We start from the raw sequence: 19134 nt of genomic DNA on the forward strand, positions 1-19134 counted from the left end.
ATGTGAACTCCACTTTCTAACTAAAAGTCTAAGGTATAGGTCTTCTTGCCATCACATTATAGGCTTTAGCATCCATTTAGCACAACAAAGCTAAAATAGAACTCCAATTTCAAATGGATTTACATCCTCATAACTAGGATATTTCAGTCGACACTACAAAATGTTAAAAGAAAAAGGGCAGAAGACTCAGATACACAGAGAGCACCAAAATTTGGCAAGTTTGGAGTGATAATTATGTTTGATATAACTGTTGCCATTTCACTGACGATGACAACAAGGGGATTTTAACCACTCAGCAAGCTCCACGACATATAGTGAAAGGCTCAAATGCTGAATTTGGATTTTGTCGAGTGCTTGTCTTTGTAGATGTTTAACTCATGCACCATCAAAAAGCCCTGCAACAGCTCAACCTCATTGAGCAATCTCGCCTCCTCTCATTACTCTGAGTACAGCCATCAACATCTCTAAAAACTGCTCAATTTTTTCGATTTGAACATCAACAGCATCAAAAGTGCTTGTGCATCTCTGGGTGTACATGCATTAAACCACAAGTTTCATGCAGGGCGATTAGCAGGTGATGTCGGTCAATAAATTGAATTTAACATTATTTATAAGTTAAAATACCAACATCTATAGCATCTTCAAGAGCCTTCTTTCTTGCCCTGGTATTTGCAATTTCAAGAGCTCTGCTTCTTGCCATAAGAATCTGCAGGTCAGCATTATTGTCAGCCTAAATCAAAGAAAAGACTAATAGCCTGTTTGGCTAAGCTTCTCCAAGGCCAAAAGTGTTTTTCTTAATTAGAGTTTTTTTTTTTTTTTTCGAAGTTGATGTGTTCGGTCAAAGCTTTTAGGAGAAGAAAAAGTACTTTTGAGTAGAAGCCGAAAAAAGTAACTTCTCTCCAAAAGTACTTTTCTGAAAAGCGCTTTTGAGAAAATACACTTAGAAGCACTTTTTAAAAGCTTGGCCAAACACTAATCGTTGTTCAAATTAGTTTTCAAACTACCTCGCTAAACACAAACTGCTTCTCACCAAAAGTACCTTTGTTGAAAAGCACTTTTGGAAAAAACACTTCTCAAAATAAGCTGATTTTCGAAGCTTGGCCAAATAGGTTATAAATGGGTGGCTGGTGTAAATGTCGTCAACAAGCAGAAATTAAGATCTATACCATCTTTCCGCGGAACATGTCCGTCTTCAGAATCTGATAAGAAGCATTCAATATTTCTGCATTCTGCACTACCGGCATTTTTAGCAATAACCCAAGCAGAAATGCAACCATGTAAAAGAAAGTAACCTGAAGCTACTAAAGGCTTTCTGATAGAACTTGCTGATATACCCAAAATAGCCATTCTGTACCTTTCTTATTGCATTGAAAGCAGTTGGATTTCCCGTCTGTAAGCACCTACATAACATCCCAGAAGGTTGCCAGAATGATTCATGAATACCAGAAAGCTTAACCTTATCAAATTCCACGGCTTTTAAGATGTCAGAATCATCAGAAAGTTCCTTGAACAATCTGCAGCTGTGATAAGGAAATCAGGATCAGAAGCAACATAATCTGCAAGATAACCACCAGAGATATGCAGGCACCTTTGCTAGACCTCGTTCGATGTTGTAAAAAGGGAGAATCATAAACACCCATAGGACACGTGTCGGGTCATACTAGGCAAGTTAATCGCAGCAAGAGTAGTTAATCACATCAAAAGAATTGGAGAAGACATAGCATTCAAGTGTTTTGGAAAGCAAGAAGCGGAAAAAAGCAACGAGGGCTCGCTTCACTGAAGCGAGAAGCGAAGCGCGCGCTTGTTTCAACTGAAGCACAATTTAATACAAAAATAAAAAATATTAAACTTGCATAGATAAATAACCAAGAACTCAATAGATATAACATACTAAGCAAATCTTTATATTCTTAAATTTAAAAGGAAATCGAAACAAAAAAGAGGCGATGAGAAGAAGAGAAGAAAATCGAAAAAAGAGGAGAAGAGAAGAAGAGAAAAGAAATGGAAAACAGACGAGAAAAGAAGAAGAGAAAAAGATCAGAAAAAGAGGAAAAGAGAAGAAGAGAAGAAAATAGAAGAGGAAGATAAGATAAGGGAAGAAGAAGAAGAAGAAGAATAAGAGAAGAACTTACCTTGAAACCCTAGAAATGAAGGAGAAGAAAAGCAGCAAAGAAGATGTGTAAGTTTGTTGCAATTGTTTTAAAATTAGACCTAAAATTAACCCTTATTTCAATTAAATTTCCAAAATCACGCTTTTTTCGCAAAAGGTCGCCTCGCTCCTTCTGCTGAAGCAAGCGCTTTTCTGATCTCGTTCTTGCTTCAGAGAACAAAAGCGCTGACCTGTCGCCTCGCTTTAAGAGCTCAAGCGAGCGCTTTTAATAACACTGACTCAAGGTAAATGACGACAATGCCATCAGTTATCTAGAATAAAGAAACATACAAAAACAAGAAAAAGATTTCAGGATTGAATATTTACACTGATAAAGTCCGGGCAAGATTTCCAGCTCCATCAGGTGATACGGCAACATGATACATAACGTGTTTCAACACATCAGAGTTCAAATCCGTTATTTTAGATGGCTTCAAATCTGTTTTTTTAGATTGCCTTTGCCTCTTCCGCTTCATAATTGCTGAAATAAAATCAAGAAAGTCAATGCATCTTCATTGCTTAACCTCTTGTGATTCTTTTTATTGGAAGAGAATAGCGAAAGGAGGACTCGCAATATTCCTATCAAATCCGACCAAGTAACCCCCTGATTGGCTGCAGGCAGCAGCGCGGTAGAAGAAGACAAAATTCAAGAATTCCAAAAAGCGCAGTTTAAAGCTATAACCCCATTATGTGGAATTACAAGATAATGTCGAGCAAAATAAGATAAATGAGCTATGTTTGGAGAACTGTAAAGCTTCTTCACGTACGTGAGTATCACTTCACAACAAAACCAACATCCAAGTATCATATGAAAATAAAGAATATTAAAGCTCGCTAATGAATAGCTTAACGAGCTTGGGAATAAGTAAAGATTGACAGTCGAACTTGTTATACGGCTAATCTGGACAAGATCAATCAAACACTCACGTCATCTAGATTACAAGAACGTAGACGCAATATGGAGAAAGACCAAATTTTTAGAGCTTGACATCCTAGTTTTCATGACCTAGCCTCTCTCTTCCAATTTGGTAGTTTGACAATTGATGTTTCACAACCTTCTGCCTAATTTAGAAGCTGAAAAAATTGTAACAGCATAGTCCAAGTCCAAAAAGAATGCAATTCATATAAAAGATTCACATAGCCAACCCTAGAACTAGTTTAAGATTGAGGCTTCATTGTATGCATAGTTCACATTCCATGTTAGATAAACTTAGAAATCAACATAACACCCCCCCCCCCCACCCCCAAAATAGAAAAAAGAATGCAACTTTTAGGGTTAATAGAAAAGAACAACTTAATGCAACAAGAAACCTAGACTTGAGCTATAGGGTTTACCCAGTTTATACGTTATGCCATTAGAAAAATCGTCTTTTTAACACCCAAAAAACACAGGCAGGCCAAAATCAATTAATAAAAAAACCCCAATTGAAAAATAAACCAAATTGAAGTACTGAGCATAGAACATAAAAGCCAAGAACCAAAAAAAGGCACTAGTGCAGCAAAAAATAGTCGGCTCTAACAGCGTGTTATTACAAATTACTAATATTTAATACCGATGGATAAAGAATCTGAGGCATTAATAGGTGATAACAATAAAAGGGAAAATGAAAAAAGTAAAGAAATCAAGATACCTATGTTCGACGGTAGACGGCGGAGACAGATGATATGATGGGTACGATGATGACTCACTCTTCTCAGCCTTATTCACTTTCTGTTCTGCTTCTAAGTACACAACAAATAGGTTTTTCCTTTTATATTATAAAGTTTAGAATCAATATGAAATTGTTTTTTTTTTTCTTTCTACTTTATAGAATATTATACTCATTACTTACTCAGTATATATGGAATTTTTAAATATATAAAGTTTTACTAATATTATGTGCCTTTTGCATACTTGTTAAGGGAAGGACATTATATTGCCCCTCAAGAACATGAATCAGTTTGTTGAGAGAAAGGTTTGTTCCGGATAGCACACCGATGAATGAAAATTACATAAAATTAAGTCTTTGTGAATGTGCAAACCGATTTCCTGTGAGCCACCAAAGAGATAATTCAAGTCCTTGAGCTCGTATAAAGATTCTTCCTCAATGGCTTCCTTCTCACTAGGATTAATAAGGTAAAATTTGATCATTAGCAATTCGTTCAAGTTGAATAGACATAGATTCATTCAACTACCTTAATTTTATGAGTGTATTCGTTTTCTTTTTACGTAGATCCTGATATTAAAGTAAGTAGGCCAAGTTCGACTAAACACGTTGTATTTTAGCTTGATTCAATGTTTTTAAATTAAAGATTGGCTTGAGTCGGTTAAACCCAATCAAAATCAAACTTGAATTCTGACTGAGTTGAATCGTGCAATTATTACGTTTTACAAAAGTTAACGCTTGAATTCATGTAGTAATAACTAAATTAGTAATTATCGCAATTGTTAATAGATTAGTTTAATCATGATACTTTTGTCATAATAATAACCATAATAAGTTAGTAATTTTGTACTTCTTTATAGATATACCTAAACTTTTAATCACATTTTTTCTTATAATCTTTTAATATAAAGTATTGGTTGAATTTATTTCTCAATTTAAACTATGTATTAAATATTTTCTTTTTGTAATCAATTAGTTCGTTGTACAATTTCTATATATGCAAAAACAAGTTGTTAAAGAGCCCACTGAGACTCGACTTCACTTAGTTCAGGCTTGTTATAATGTAGCAAAACTCTTTTGGGTTAAGTTCAAACTCAGTTCGGTTAGATTCGACTCAATTTGGTATTGCAACAACCATTAATGATTTCGGTACGACTATACGCTTAGCTAATTTTTATGAGAATACTAGAAGAGAATAGATTTTTTTACAATTTTGAGCTTGTAATAAATTTATAATAACGAGTTCATCCTCTTAATTGATAACTTCATAATCCTCTTAATTGATAACTTCACATTGTGATGATGTCACCAACTTTTGCATAATGCCTAAAAATTATTTGTTATTGCTTAAAAATCACGATAAGTCACTAAACAATTTTGTTTTATAATCAAAATGTCATCCAATTTTACTAAAGTATCATCTAAAAATGTTTCGTTTATATTCTCTTGATGACTTTTTGTGATTCTCAGGAAACTTAAGTGAATTTTTCAAACAATTTCGTGATTTTTATATAAAATTAAGTGATTTTTTTTTATTACAAAAAATAGTTTAGTAGATTTAACGCAATTAAAGAAAAGGATAGTGGAGATGCGGTGATAGCTTTGAAAATGGAGGTTTCCGGTACTCAAATATAAAGAAACTTTTTTGGTTTTGTAGTAATGAAATAAATTGACGTGTTTTACCAGCATGTTAGCTTTTTTAAATCAATATATGGGCTGAATTGTATTTGCAACTGCGTAGAGTTTAGGTAATGTTTGTCCAACAGAAGCAAAAGGGGATGTAGCTCAAATGGTAGAGCGCTCGCTTTGCATGCGAGAGGCACGGGGTTCGATCCCCCGCATCTCCACGTCACTTTTTCTTTTCCCCGTTAGTAAATTAGTTGATACATATTGAGTAGTTTAGGGGTGTCAATGGGACGGTTCGGTCGGTTATTTTAAAAAAACTATACCATCCTAATTTTTCAGTTATTTTATTTTGTATAACCAAAATTAGACTTTTCGAGACCATCCCATCATCTCGGTTTTTCTTCGGTATCGGTACGGTTCGATTAATTTTCGGTTATTTTAGTTTTAAAGTGTCACCTAAAAATACACCACCATTAAAATTTAACGATACAGACGTCCACAAACCTATTTGTAGTACACCATCAAATAAAGCTTCTATTTTTTCTTATGAAAATTTAATGTAAAAGCTATTAAAAAAACTACACAAAGTAATTAAACTGAAATGTGTTATATCAAGTAGCAAGACAACAACGATGACATCATCGCGACGTGAATCCTCACTGATTGACCAGGGAGAAGAATAACTTGCCAAAGACAACAATGTTGAATTGAGCCAAAACAAACATTAGCTTGTAGGTCACAGAAATCACAACTTGAATTTGATACATATACATCAAGCAACATAGTAGAGGAGACCAAGAAGGAGGTAAACTTTTGTTAGTGCTAACTATAACAAAAAATGCCTACTTAAATCATCAAAATCTATGACCGTATGACTATGTATATAAGGTATCCTTTTGAAACTAAATCCAATCAACTAAAGGCTCAAAATTTAGTGGTCAAAATTCTTTTTTATATTTGAAACGGAACTTATAAAATATATTTTATATATTCATTTAACATATTTGTAATATATATAATATATTTCATACTTGTAAGGCTATTCGATTCGGTTCGGAAATTTTTCGGTTTTTTGTATAAATTAAAAAGACCACCCTAATTATTCGAGACGGTTATAAGCTTAACTAAAAATCCACGGTTTTATTGAAAAAACATTATAAATCGGTTCGATATGATTAGGTTCGATCGGTTTTCATATTTTTTTGACACCCCTAATATTGAGAACCGTTAATGAGTGTCAAATGATCAGCCACCGACCAATTGACTGGTAAAGACGCTTTATTATTAGTAGTAGTAGCCTTATTTTTTTATTCTATATGTTCCCTGCCCCTTAAAATTATTCACGAAACAAATTCCTGAAGAAGACAAAAAAATGAGGGAGACAATTGTGCTTGTTTCCCTTTGCGTGCACGAGATTACTAGTAACAAAGGAGTATACACACCAATAATGTTCATTGTTAGTTTGATTAGTTGACCAGATACTAAAGGCCACGCAAAGGAAAACTCACACTTGATGGACCAGAGCTATTCAATAGGAAAACAAAAGAAAAGGTTTTCTCGTTTCTCTTATTTTTCTCAGATGAAAAATCTCATTTATGGTGGAGACAAATTTTTGGGGCTTTCCTTCTTGAATTTTGCGTAATCCGTGAGCAAATTATTTCTTACATTATGCTCCATGCTCTCCGCTATATTCTTCATAACCTGTTAGCATAAAAAAGCCAATGTTAGAAAGTATTCTGCTAAATGAAATATTAAGACATATTTAAGATAACAAGTTTTAAATGTACTTTTTGGTATATCGTAAAAGTCTTTTTCCTTACTTGAACTCCATATACAGTTAATATGTATATCATATAAAATGAAATGGATTAATTATAACGTATAAGTGGCAAATTCTAACCGATTGTGTGACATCCCGGTGAACATGTGGAGGGATCAAAGCAAACATGGGAGGCGGAGCGAAGCTAAGGCTCATATTGAAATGACCTTTGATTCTGCTTTTTGTTCCTTTTCTATCAGGGAAAAGTACTCCCTCCATATTAAGCCTGAATTCTGATGGCTTATTTCTCCCCTCTGTTAGCCCTTCTAGATCCCATTTTGTCTGCATATATAATTTGCAACAAACCACAAGTTAAATTGAATTTATCTTGGAATGAATCCTTTATTAGCTGGTTAATTAATAGTAGCACTTGATCATAAAAAAATAGAAAATTTGAAGTACATATGTAATTACAATTTTGAGCTCAAGAACCATAGAGGTATGGGAGGGAACACCAGACGGGTATTCTTTTCCTTTTGTTTTGCATCTAAGTCTCATGTTAACAACTGGCCACGCTGTGAGGAACAAGAAGGCTATCGGTTCCATTCGGATTCTCCATTCTTCCTGCACCATGTAGTGTTTCATTAATATGGTGATTTAATTACAGAGAGCCACAGAAAACTTGTATTGATACAAAAAGCTCGCTTGATTTAATTAGTTGATTAAAAAGTATCTGATAAACGATAAGAGTAGAAAAATACTTTTAAACATAAAATATATATATATATAAACAGTTACTCATGTAATTAAGGGTGGGCACAATTTGGGCCAATCCGAACTTTTTAAATATTTGGTTTGGATATTTAGATTATGGAATGGACTTTGAATTTTATTTTTAAAATTTCTGGATTTCGGATTGGATATGGATTTAGTACTAAGATTTTTTGATATCCAAAAATTCAAAATTTTTATACCTTGTATCTAGCCCTACTTAGAGGTGTCAATGGTTTTCAAAACACCGACTTAACCGACCGAACCGTACTGTACCGTACGAATCAATTTTTAGGTTTCTTTTAATAAAATCGACCGTTTTTATATAAATTTATAACCATACCAAATAATTAGGTTGGTTTTTAATTTTATAAAAATAAACCAAAAAAATATCGAACCGAACCGAATACGTATATATAAGTAAAGTATATTTTATATATTAAATTTACATAATATAAAATATTAAAATTTTTACATACTATAAAATATTAAAATTTTCGCCTTGGGTTTGGGATGATGAAAACGACCACAAGCCGGCAACATAATTAACACCTAAAGTTCGAACTCTAAAACCTATTATATTACTCCTATTGAACTTAAATTAGTTCTAGCATCTCGAGTAGTTACTAGTAAGCCACAAGGTATTCCAACGATTTTGGATAGAAAGCTACAAAATATTAGATATTTTTCCTCTCGTATGATTTTAAATTCTCTTAGTGGATACTCAATCTTAATAGTCTCAGTTCTTGAGTCTCATCTTCATTGATTTTTCCCCCTCGTACGATCTAAAATATATTTGTTTTTGCTTAACATTATTTTACACTACCGTAAAATAGTGGGATCAATCTCTATTCTTGTCGTATTTCATGTTTTCTTGATTCATCACCCTTTAATTAGTAAAAATATCTAGATAGTGTTTGTCAAAATACTATAGAAGTGTGTATGATATTGTGTCTTAACTTTTACTAGTGCTATAAGATGATGTTCTTTTTTTAAAAAAAAAAAAAAACGAAACTTAACCTAACTGTACCGATACCGAAAAGAAACCGACATGATGGGACGGTTTCGAAAAGTCTAATTTTGGTTCTACAAAATGAAATAACCAAAAAATTAGTACAGTATAAATTTTATAAAATAACCACCCGAACCGTACCATTGACACCCCTAGCCCTACCTATATCATATGTGCCCAGTACTAATAAGTCTAGTTTCTAAATGTCTAATAGATTAGTACCTAAGGCCCTACCCATTAAAATATTAAGTCCAATAAACAATTCTCTACTAAATTAAATATAATATAAGGTTTTCTTACTTCTCAAGTCTCATGTCAATGTCATCCACGGCAGAGTTCTTTGTTATTTTTCCAAATGGCTACTTAGATTTTATTTTGTTCATTTCCACTTTTGCATAATGCTTTTATTTGGTATGGATTCGCTATGTTGGACATGACTTGAATTTGTTAATACTAATTTGAACTGGAAGACTTTTTTTACTGAGCAATTAAGATTTAGATTTGCCTCTGTGGAACTAACACATGAATTTCGTTCCTAATAAGTTTGCCTCAAGTCTCAAGAGTCAAATCCCAAATATCCAAACCAAATAATTCAAAACCAAAATTAAATTATCCAATCCAATTCGAACTTATTTGAATTGGATTTGAATTGTAATTTTTTCAATCCGAAAACCGAATATCCAAACCGAAAATTTCATATGCAATCCGATGGCCCAAACACCCACCCTCATGTTTGGATAGAAATACAGATAATTGGCAGAAACAACAGCTTTTATTCACATTAAAGAATACTCACATTCTATATGTCATGTCCAAATACAAAGGTCGATCACAAGAAAGACAGATCTATCATGTTTTGGTATATATGAACAAAAAAAAAAAAAAAAAAAAAAAACAGAAGAGTAAGTAGTAGCTAGTGACCTCGTTCAGACGTTGAATTCCTCTGTTCTCTGGGAAAATTACTTTGAAGACTCTTGGTTTATCCTCCATGTACCTGTCGAAAGAAGCCTGCAGCCACCTAATATATTCAGGTGTGTAATACCACCTAGTACTGCTTTACTACAACTAGGGTGTCAATGGCCCAAAAGATATAGCCCACCCAATCCGTCCAAAATTTTATGAATTGGGTTCAAGATAATTTTATATTTGGTACGATTTTAGTCAAATCCAACATAACTCATTTTAAAGTGATCTCCAACTTACCCCAATTCTAACCTGTTTTTAAGATTTACTTAAATTTGAGTTTATTGCTTGAAATTTACTTTATTTTTTAATGTATACACTTTTTTTGTATCATGTATCTTATAAGTTTGTGGTGTGTTTAATACGAAGAAAAATATTTTCATGAAAAATGTTTTTCTCAAAAATATTTTCCACGGAAAATGTTTTTCCCAAAAAAATTTTCACAAAAAATCCTCGAAAATATTTTTTAGGAAAAATAAAAATGTATTTCTAGAAAATATTTTCCTCTAAAAATGTCTTTCTAGAAAATAAACCCTTTAAAAAAAACTGGATCAAGTTGGGCGGGTCATGACCCAACCCATTTTCAGCCCAAGTAAATTTTCGACCAATATTAGCACAACCCATTAATTACCTCTGCCCATTTTGCCCATTTGACACCCCTAACTACAACATATCTATCAGCTTTAATTAATGATATTGACACATGCAGAAACACAGGCGGATCTAGAGTAAATTAAGTCCCGCTGCTTCCGACTCAAATTACATATGAAGTAAAAGAAAAAATAATAGCTACATGTGAAACAGATGGTAGTATATATTGATCATTCAGCACTCCCTGACTCATTGATCATTGATCATTCAGCACTCCCTGACTCTAGATTGATCATTCAGCATTATATATGAAGTAAAAGAAAAAATAATAGCTACATGTGAAACAGATGGTAGTATATATTGATCATTCAGCACTCCCTGACTCTAGATTCTAGAATATTCGACCAGCACACAAGCCATACCAATAAAAGAACACGTGATAGAGAAGAGAGTGCGTACATGAGGGGATTCAAAGAGAGGCATATCGGCTACAATGGTGATTTGTGAATCGTAAGTCTGCTGAGCCTTAATGGTAAAATTGGGATATTTTTGCCGGCTTGTTTCAGATTCATGCAATTGACGCTTTGATGAAAATAACACTCCATTTCTCCGAATGCCCCTCCTAATTCTGCCTTGCTGCATTAAGCCATTTACACGATGATGTGAACATGAGGGAGGTGTCACCGCCACAGCACTTATGTTCATGACTAATTCTTATTGATGATCAGCTCTAGATCTATTTCTTTATCTCTTTCAAGTTACGTAGAGCTTCAGTTTTCTTTCTTTTAGCAAAGGCAAATTAAAGGGAATTCTCTGCGTAGAAGTTGGGACAATCCGTATTTATTTATTTTTTTGAAATTGCATCCCCCTTTTTTTTAAAATGGAAGCGTAATTCACTAGGTATGGAACGTGACACGTTATTGGGTTGTTGTCCCTTTCTAAGCTTTTCATATTGAGAAGCCATGTACTACTTGACTGTGTAATTTACCTACCATGTGTCATTTTTCAAAGAGCCCTGAAGCTGCTGAAGGTCCTCATGCCTGCTCGCCGATGAGGGTAATTTTGACATTTCAGAATTTTTATCGTTAAAAGACATTATACTTAGTTGTTATATGTGTGTACTTTTTCTTCCTTGGATAATAAAGTGCATAACTTGCTGAAAGATGGGTCCACACTAGCATTTCTATGCTAATTTGCAGCCTTTTCAAATGGCACATCGAAAAATGTGGACCCCTCTTAAGCTTTTATGTGGAAGTCTCTGTTTGCAGGTTTTACTTGTCTATCTTCATAGTTTTTTTTAGTAAATATCCTACATATTTACTGTAGCTTTTAAGTGTCTTAAATAGACGGAGAAACGTGGGAAGGGATTCATTTTATCAAAATTACTTTTTTAACTAAATAACGCCACTAACTGTAATTTTGTGATCAAATTAATTAACTATGTTTACAATTTGATTGCAACGTTTAATATTTTTAAAAGAAATTAAGATAAATATGACATTATCAAAAACACATATTCCAATGTATGATGTTTCTAATTATGAAGCATCAAAATAGCCAAAATAATTTATTAGTAAATACATAATTATGATAATAGTTCAAGTAAAAATAAGGATAGAAGGAGTATTTTATATCACATTTCCCATGTTATATGACACCATAGACTCATATAATTACCCTATGTATGAGACATTGATTTATAATAAATATCTAGGGTTTGAATTGTTGTAAATAATTTTTGGAGTATGAACTGTGTTAATATTGTTTCTACGAATATTTTATGTAGTCCTTGTATTTCAAGTTATGCATATATGCGAAGTTTAAAGATTTTCACGTTTTAATATAGGAGTATGATCGTTCAAAATGATGTTTTTGAATTTAAAAAAAGTAATTAAAGTTCAATTAGTTTTGAAATGTTAGTTAAGGTTTGATTAGCAGTTTAAAAAATGATTATTATCATATTTCTTTTAAAAATAATAAGAATAAGGTTACATTACTTGAAACAAATAGATACACTATAACACAAATTGTTGAATCTCCGCACCCAAAACTTCTACTTTTTTTACATTAATTTTTAAAAAAATCATAAAATACAGTTGAAAGATGCTTATAATTGCATAGAGATAAAATTATTAATATATGTTGGGCCCGTGCTGGCACGGGCTTCGATATCTAGTTAATTTACTATTCGACCTAATTGTTAGATACTGTAATATTTGTAAAATTTGGGTAGCACGTCATACCGTAATGTTAGAGTATGTACATGATTTTTTTGGGACAAATTCGAGGGGGTAATTTATGTATTTTGCATTAAAAATATAATTGTCTTCTTTATATATTATCCGCATTGTAAGACAATACTAGTGCACGTGCCCGCGCGACTTGAATTTACGGAATAAATTTTCATCTCTGATATCCAAAGAGCCATCAAGTAGGTCAATTTTCTTGCACTTATTTAAAAAATATTATATGATTTTTTTGTTGTACGTATAATATTCTAACATATATTTTCTTTTCATCAGGGAGTTTAGCTTTAGTGCATTGATAATTTTTCTCCTCTTTTATTTATGTAATATTGGATTGAGATTAACTTAAAAAGAGTTACATGAATTGCGGAAATCCATATAGTCGATCACAATTTGTTTGTAGGCACAATTATTATTGTTGTTGCTTTTTTTTTTTTTTAATTATTATTGTTGTTCATTTTCCAAAACAAACAAAAAGGTAAAATCTCTTTTATTTTCTCCAATTCTCATTTTATATGTAGAAAAACAAAGATAAAGGTAACAGATCAAAGAGAATCCAGGTATCATTAAGCTATTTTAAAAAAAAAAAGTATTGTATCTAATAAAACTTCAGAAAAATATAAAAAAAAAGAATGAGGGCAAGAAGGATGAATAGGCATTCACCATATTCACATAATGAGTGATAACGTTTCTTTCAACTCTCTCCATGACAGTTGCCTACAAAAAAGAAACTTGAAGGGAAAAAAGGCATAATATTGGTATATTGTTGTGTCCCAAAGAGCTCCTAGGAAAATATCACTGATAACATAACTTCTTCTACCTGCTACATTCAACACTTACTACTAGGCATTCTCACCATATTCACATAATGAGTGATAACATTTCTTTCAACTCTCTCCATGAGAGTTGCCTACAAAAGAGAAACTTGAGGGAAAAGAAGGCATAATATTGGTATATTCTTGTGCCCCAAAGAACTCATAGAAAAATATCACTGATAACATAAATTCTTACTGCTACATTCAACAATTTAAGCATCAATTTAAGTGTAAAAAATTACAATTAAATAGGGTTTTGTTAATTGAAAATAAAACTAAAAAACGAAGAAATAGAAAAGTAACTATTTCACAGTCAAACGCATAACGATCAATTAAATTTAGATTTTGATAAGCATTACTATTACCAATAATCATCTTAAATGTTGTACAACATAAAAGAAATGTATGTTTTCATGACTTGTATTTTGATCATAACTATTGTGAAATGTAAAATGTCCTAGATGTCGTTGTTCTTGATCTTACTATCTTATCCGCACATACTCCGCTACTTCCCCCGAAAGGAGCCGCGCGTACCGCCTCCCCGTTCCACCAATTCTGGCTTCTAAATGATGGAAATTTTACCGACGCCTAATTTTGTATTACTTTCTTAAGAATTTGGTGCCAACAAATACAATGGTTAAGGATAGGTTCTTTCACTGGGGAGAGAAGAGGCTATTTGCAGAAGTTGAAACATAACTTTTACCAAAATTTTTTATCGGTCCATGTACATTTAATTCCTTATCTGGAACTCCATGTTCATGTGTAGGAATAATTGAAAGATCAAATTTTATAGTGTAGTTTTAGCCTCTAAGAAGTTTTTTTAGTTGTTTTAGTATTTAATGCCCTTTTGGTATCCCTTATTCTACTTGGAAAACGTTTAGGTATTATGATGATGTCTCGGCAGTTACTACGAAGAAGACTTTAAGGAAAATTAAGGTGAAAATTAAAGAGCAAATTAAATAGATTGAAGCAGAGAAATGGAGAAACCAAAAAAAGAGGATTGAAGCAGAGAAATGGAGAAACCAAAAAAAAGAGGAGAGAAGTTAATACTAATGCTTTTAACACTCATTATAGTCACATTTTAACGTGCGTGAAATAAAAATTTACATGTGCAAGAATGAAGAAGCAGTGATGAGACGTTGTGGCACGGTTAAGATGGGCAATTAAGATGGATTTAAAAGTTATTTTTCAGTTAAATGACTTTTCAGTTTTTTTATTTTTGCACTTTTTAAAATAGCACATAAATTTTGAAAATAGGAAAATGATCAAAAAAATTGATGAAAAAGATAAATACTAATGGAGGCCATAGAGAGGTGTCACGTAGGATTGTCTATGCCTAGCTTTATATTATATATAGATTGCTTATGAAGGAAAGGAACGCGGGTGTAGGAAAGGACGGGTATAAAAAAGTTTCATGCATTAGTAATAGATAAGTAGTAATTGACACATTTATTTTTGAATAACAAGTAATAAGTAAATAGAAATGTTATGTAGAAAAAACTCATAAAAATCCAAAAAAAGGAGAAAAAGGATAAATGTCAATAGAGGTCGTAGAGAGAGGTGTAGCATGTGATTGTTTACATCTAAATTTTATATATATATATAGATTGGTTATGAAGGAAAGGAACGCAGGTGTAGGAAAGGACGGGTATAAAAAAGTTTTATGCATTAGTGCTCATAATGTTTTGAAAGGTTGGAGTCTCATAATATTTTGAAAGGTTGGAGTAGTAAATATTGAGATTTTTTTAATAAAGAATAGGAATGAGTGAGGTAGTTAATTTTGAGACATTTAAGTATAAACATTAAAGAATAAAAATGAATAGAGAAGTAGTAATTGACACATTTATTTTTGAATAATAAGTAATAAGTAAATAGAAATGTTATGTAGAAAAAACTCATAAAAATTCAAAAAAAAAGAAAAAAAGATAAATACCAATAAAAATCATAAAGTGATATCACATAAAATTATTTATACCTAACTTTATATTATATATAGATTTCCTACAACATGATGTGTCTTCTTCTTTAGTGTCGAAAAAGGAGAGGAGAGTCGAAAAAATAGAGAGAGGATGAGTGAGTGATTTTACGGAAGAGAGAGATAAACTCAAAAAAGACAAGGAAAAGATGTGGGACTCAAGGAGGATAAAAATCAAAGCAGGTGGAGCCTAAATCAAGAAAAGATAAGGAGAGAGATAAAGATGGGATAGGTGGAATAGAGATAAATTTAATTTTATATTGAGTAATAGCCGAATAACTAATACAAAGTAAATTTTGAGATGCTTCTGAATTATCTGTATTAGCGATAAACTCTTTCGGATTTTCTGAACTGACAGATTGTGCAATTAAAAAAGGGTCAAATATACTCATGTATTATTAGAAAAAGTTTAAATATATCTTTCGTTATATCTTGAGTCCATATATATCTCTACCTTTATATTTTCGGTCCAGATATACCCCTCCTATTAAAGTTTCAAGACAAATATATCCTTAATTTTAACGGAGGAACACGTGTCAAACTCATAATCAAATGGCTTATTCACAATTTTAAATATCCGATTTCTTTAGAAACCCATCCGGTTAATCCAACCCGACCCATTTTTATCATCTTCTCTTCTCTTTTATGACCAAAAAAAGAATAGTTTCTCCGGCAACCACAACCACCAGCTCCGCCCACCGCCGTTGACTCCACCACCTCCAAATTCTCTTAAAATCTTGAGCTTTGAAGCAATGAAGCAGGCTGACTTTAGCATGATTTTGCAGATGGCCGTTTCTTATTCCTCGCTGATGCAATCGGTTTTTTTTTTTCTGCAAATGGAAATGGGAAAGCACGACATTTTTGGGAAATGGATTGGAATAGTTCACTGCAAGATTTCTTGAAGGAAAATCACTGCTCGAAATTCAAATTGAATTTGAAATTAAGGAAACATACTTAGACTTGATTGCTCTGCATTTTGGTCGGAGCTGGTGGTTGTGGTTGCCGGAGATTTTTTTTTTTTCCAGGTCATAAAAGAGAAAAAGAAGATGATGAAAATGGGTCGGGTCGGATTAAACGGGTGGGTTTTTAAAGAAATTGGGTATTTAAAATTGGGGCATGGGCCATTTGATTATGAGCTTGACACGTATCCCTTCATTAAAATTAAGGGCAAATTCGTGCCAAACTTTAATGGGAGAGGTATATTTGGACCGAAAATATAACGATACGGGTATATATGGACCCAAAGTATAACGAAGGGTATATTTAACCTTTTCAGATAGCACAGCGGTATATTTGACCCTTTTCCATTTTAAAAAATATAAATAAAAATGTGTTTGATACTTGAAAAATGTACTGTGTTGTAAAGAACTAAAAAATTTACTGAAATAAAATGCAGTGTTGTGTATGAGCTTTCTATGAAAAAATAAAATAATGATTACTGAAATTAATTTAAGTGACAATAAATTGATGAAAATCCTAATATTTGCAGAAGTAAGGATAATTATCAATAAATTGCTGAAAAATATAAAAATGTGTAAAAAATGGTATTTTGTGTTTTTAACAATCAGGGTTTCTTAAGACGTTATTTTTAAATATTGTGAGCCAAAATTCGATGTCAATACTTTCCTCAATGTGCATAGCTTTTTTGTCCAACAATTTTCCTTATTTCTATCCTTGATATCTTTTTTGCGCTTCCAAGCATGAACTAACCAATTCCATGGAATTTCTTATCTTTTTTAACAAACATTTTTCACAAAATATAGTGTGGCAACTTGCAAAAGATGGATTTAAATTTGCCAGCAGGACCAATTCCGAAGTAAGTAAAGTGATGAATTGATGATATGACCGTACAACAAATCCATCATTTAAGAACAAACTTGAACAGTGATCTTGTCAAAAACTCAAAATAATGGTTTTTTGGTACTAATCAAAATAGTCTTTGTGTTATAATTTAATCCATTCAATTTATTTGGTTACTCAATTCATTTTAATCATACCTAATACATGAATTATTTATACATCGAAGGGAGGCTTATCTAATACCGAGAAAACCAAGGAATTACTTATACGAGGTTTAACTATACCTGGATAAGACCCCTAAAATGACTAAACTACCTCTCAAACCCTTTCCCCAATTACATGAAATAGAAAATCCCACAAATATTCAAGGGTATAATTGTAAAGAAGATTTTGTACAGATTTAAACCAAACACAAGCTTAGATTATACATTGTATATCTAATTTTTAATACAATGAACCAAACTTGATAAAAAATAATCCCAGCATTACAATATCTGCATTACTAATCCCTGCATTACTTGTATTCGTACCAAATGACCCCTTAATGTACAAAGTAACTACTAAGATTTTGGAGGAGAAAAAACAAATCACGATTAAGAAGCACGTCGATTGCATCGTGGAGTTTATTTAATGTTCCTATTACTATTACTAACTAGTATACATAGCCGAGCATCAATTAAAAGAATATAAATCATCTTAAAATGTGATTTATGTGGTAGCCAATTTAGTGTTCAAGTAATAAAATATAATACTTCCCCTGTCACTGCGATTATCAAATACAAATAAACCTATCCTGCAAAACCAACGAACCACATCATACTCTGAATCAACTTTTTTTTTCCTTAATACAGCTGGGAACCAATTTCTATAGACAAATAAAAGCATCTCTTATTAAGAACAAATATATTAACCTTCCTAATTACACGAGTTTTAACTTTCACAGTCAAATCAAAAATAGGATCCGAAAGGTAACCTAAATTAAGAAAAAAGAGATAAAAATTGTCAGATAAATATTTAAATTATCTTAAAACAAACAAAACCTATTAAATTTAAGCAAGATCCATATTGTATTTCTAATAATCAGTTCTCATAATCTCTACAATAATCATATTCTCTATTCCATTAACACTCCTTGCATTTTCTGTATCGCTTATGTATATTGACCTCGTGTGGTACTATTTTATCGATAAATTACAATCTAATGACGTTGATTTTTCTTAATTATTAACTTACCTTTTTTTAAAGCTCTTATTGCCTTGCATGTCAGTTATTATACTTCTCACTTTCGAGAGTTAATTTGACAAAAATTTTGAAGCTAAATTGAATTTGATTAACTCAATATTTTAAAATTAAAATTTATATATTTGAAAACTACATGAAAAAAATTATAAGTTGTAACTTTTATCATATCAATTTGGTGGAAAAAAGACATCTTAAAATGATGGTCAAAATTCATGCAGTTTGAATCTCAGAAAGAGAAAAGTATACATAAATTGTGACAGAGGGAGTATAGACTTTTGTATCCAAATAAAGCATTCACCAAATTTACCAACTTTCAACACTGTAAATAATTCAAATCATTTCCGAACACCTCCGATATTAACTTACAATGTAATTCAATTTTGGTGTATAATGCTAATGCACCCCTTGTTGAGCATTGACTTTTCTTTCCAAAAGTTTCCACATCAAGCACCAATGGCTAATGAATACATTTTACCCCAGAATCATTATTTATATATGCGGATATGGTGAAAAACTGGAGATATGGTTAATAATTGCTA

The 19134-nt window shown here is 32.1% G+C and overlaps 2 protein-coding genes and 1 non-coding gene across 4 annotated transcripts; 1 reads left to right on the forward strand and 2 right to left on the reverse strand.

Annotated features, from left to right (window-relative positions):
• Window positions 1-98: 98 nt before the first annotated feature.
• Window positions 99-3948, reverse strand: LOC132047059 (uncharacterized). Its single transcript, XM_059437946.1, has 6 exons — window positions 3781-3948; window positions 2477-2630; window positions 1355-1520; window positions 1167-1229; window positions 629-706; window positions 99-525 (listed from the first exon to the last, which is right to left on the reverse strand). Exons 2-6 carry the CDS (start codon window positions 2623-2625, stop codon window positions 412-414), a joined length of 570 nt encoding a protein of 189 aa, XP_059293929.1. The 5' UTR covers window positions 2626-2630; window positions 3781-3948; the 3' UTR covers window positions 99-411.
• Window positions 3949-5569: 1621 nt separating this feature from the next.
• Window positions 5570-5642, forward strand: TRNAA-UGC (transfer RNA alanine (anticodon UGC)). Its single transcript has one exon. It is a non-coding gene; the product is annotated as a tRNA-Ala (tRNA).
• Window positions 5643-6794: 1152 nt separating this feature from the next.
• Window positions 6795-11387, reverse strand: LOC132047060 (uncharacterized). Of its 2 annotated transcripts, XM_059437947.1 has the most exons (5): window positions 10977-11386; window positions 9885-9971; window positions 7655-7804; window positions 7322-7522; window positions 6795-7122 (listed from the first exon to the last, which is right to left on the reverse strand). In XM_059437947.1, the coding sequence occupies exons 1-5, from the start codon at window positions 11220-11222 to the stop codon at window positions 7015-7017; spliced, it is 792 nt and encodes a 263-aa protein (XP_059293930.1). In that variant the 5' UTR covers window positions 11223-11386; the 3' UTR covers window positions 6795-7014. The 2 variants fall into 2 exon arrangements, with proteins under 2 accessions (XP_059293930.1, XP_059293931.1); XM_059437948.1 differs by lacking the exon at window positions 7655-7804 and having other exon boundaries at window positions 10977-11387.
• Window positions 11388-19134: the final 7747 nt, after the last annotated feature.

The sequence above is a fragment of the Lycium ferocissimum genome, chromosome 2 (genome assembly GCF_029784015.1).
Source record: "Lycium ferocissimum isolate CSIRO_LF1 chromosome 2, AGI_CSIRO_Lferr_CH_V1, whole genome shotgun sequence".
NCBI classification, from domain to species: domain Eukaryota; kingdom Viridiplantae; phylum Streptophyta; class Magnoliopsida; order Solanales; family Solanaceae; genus Lycium; species Lycium ferocissimum.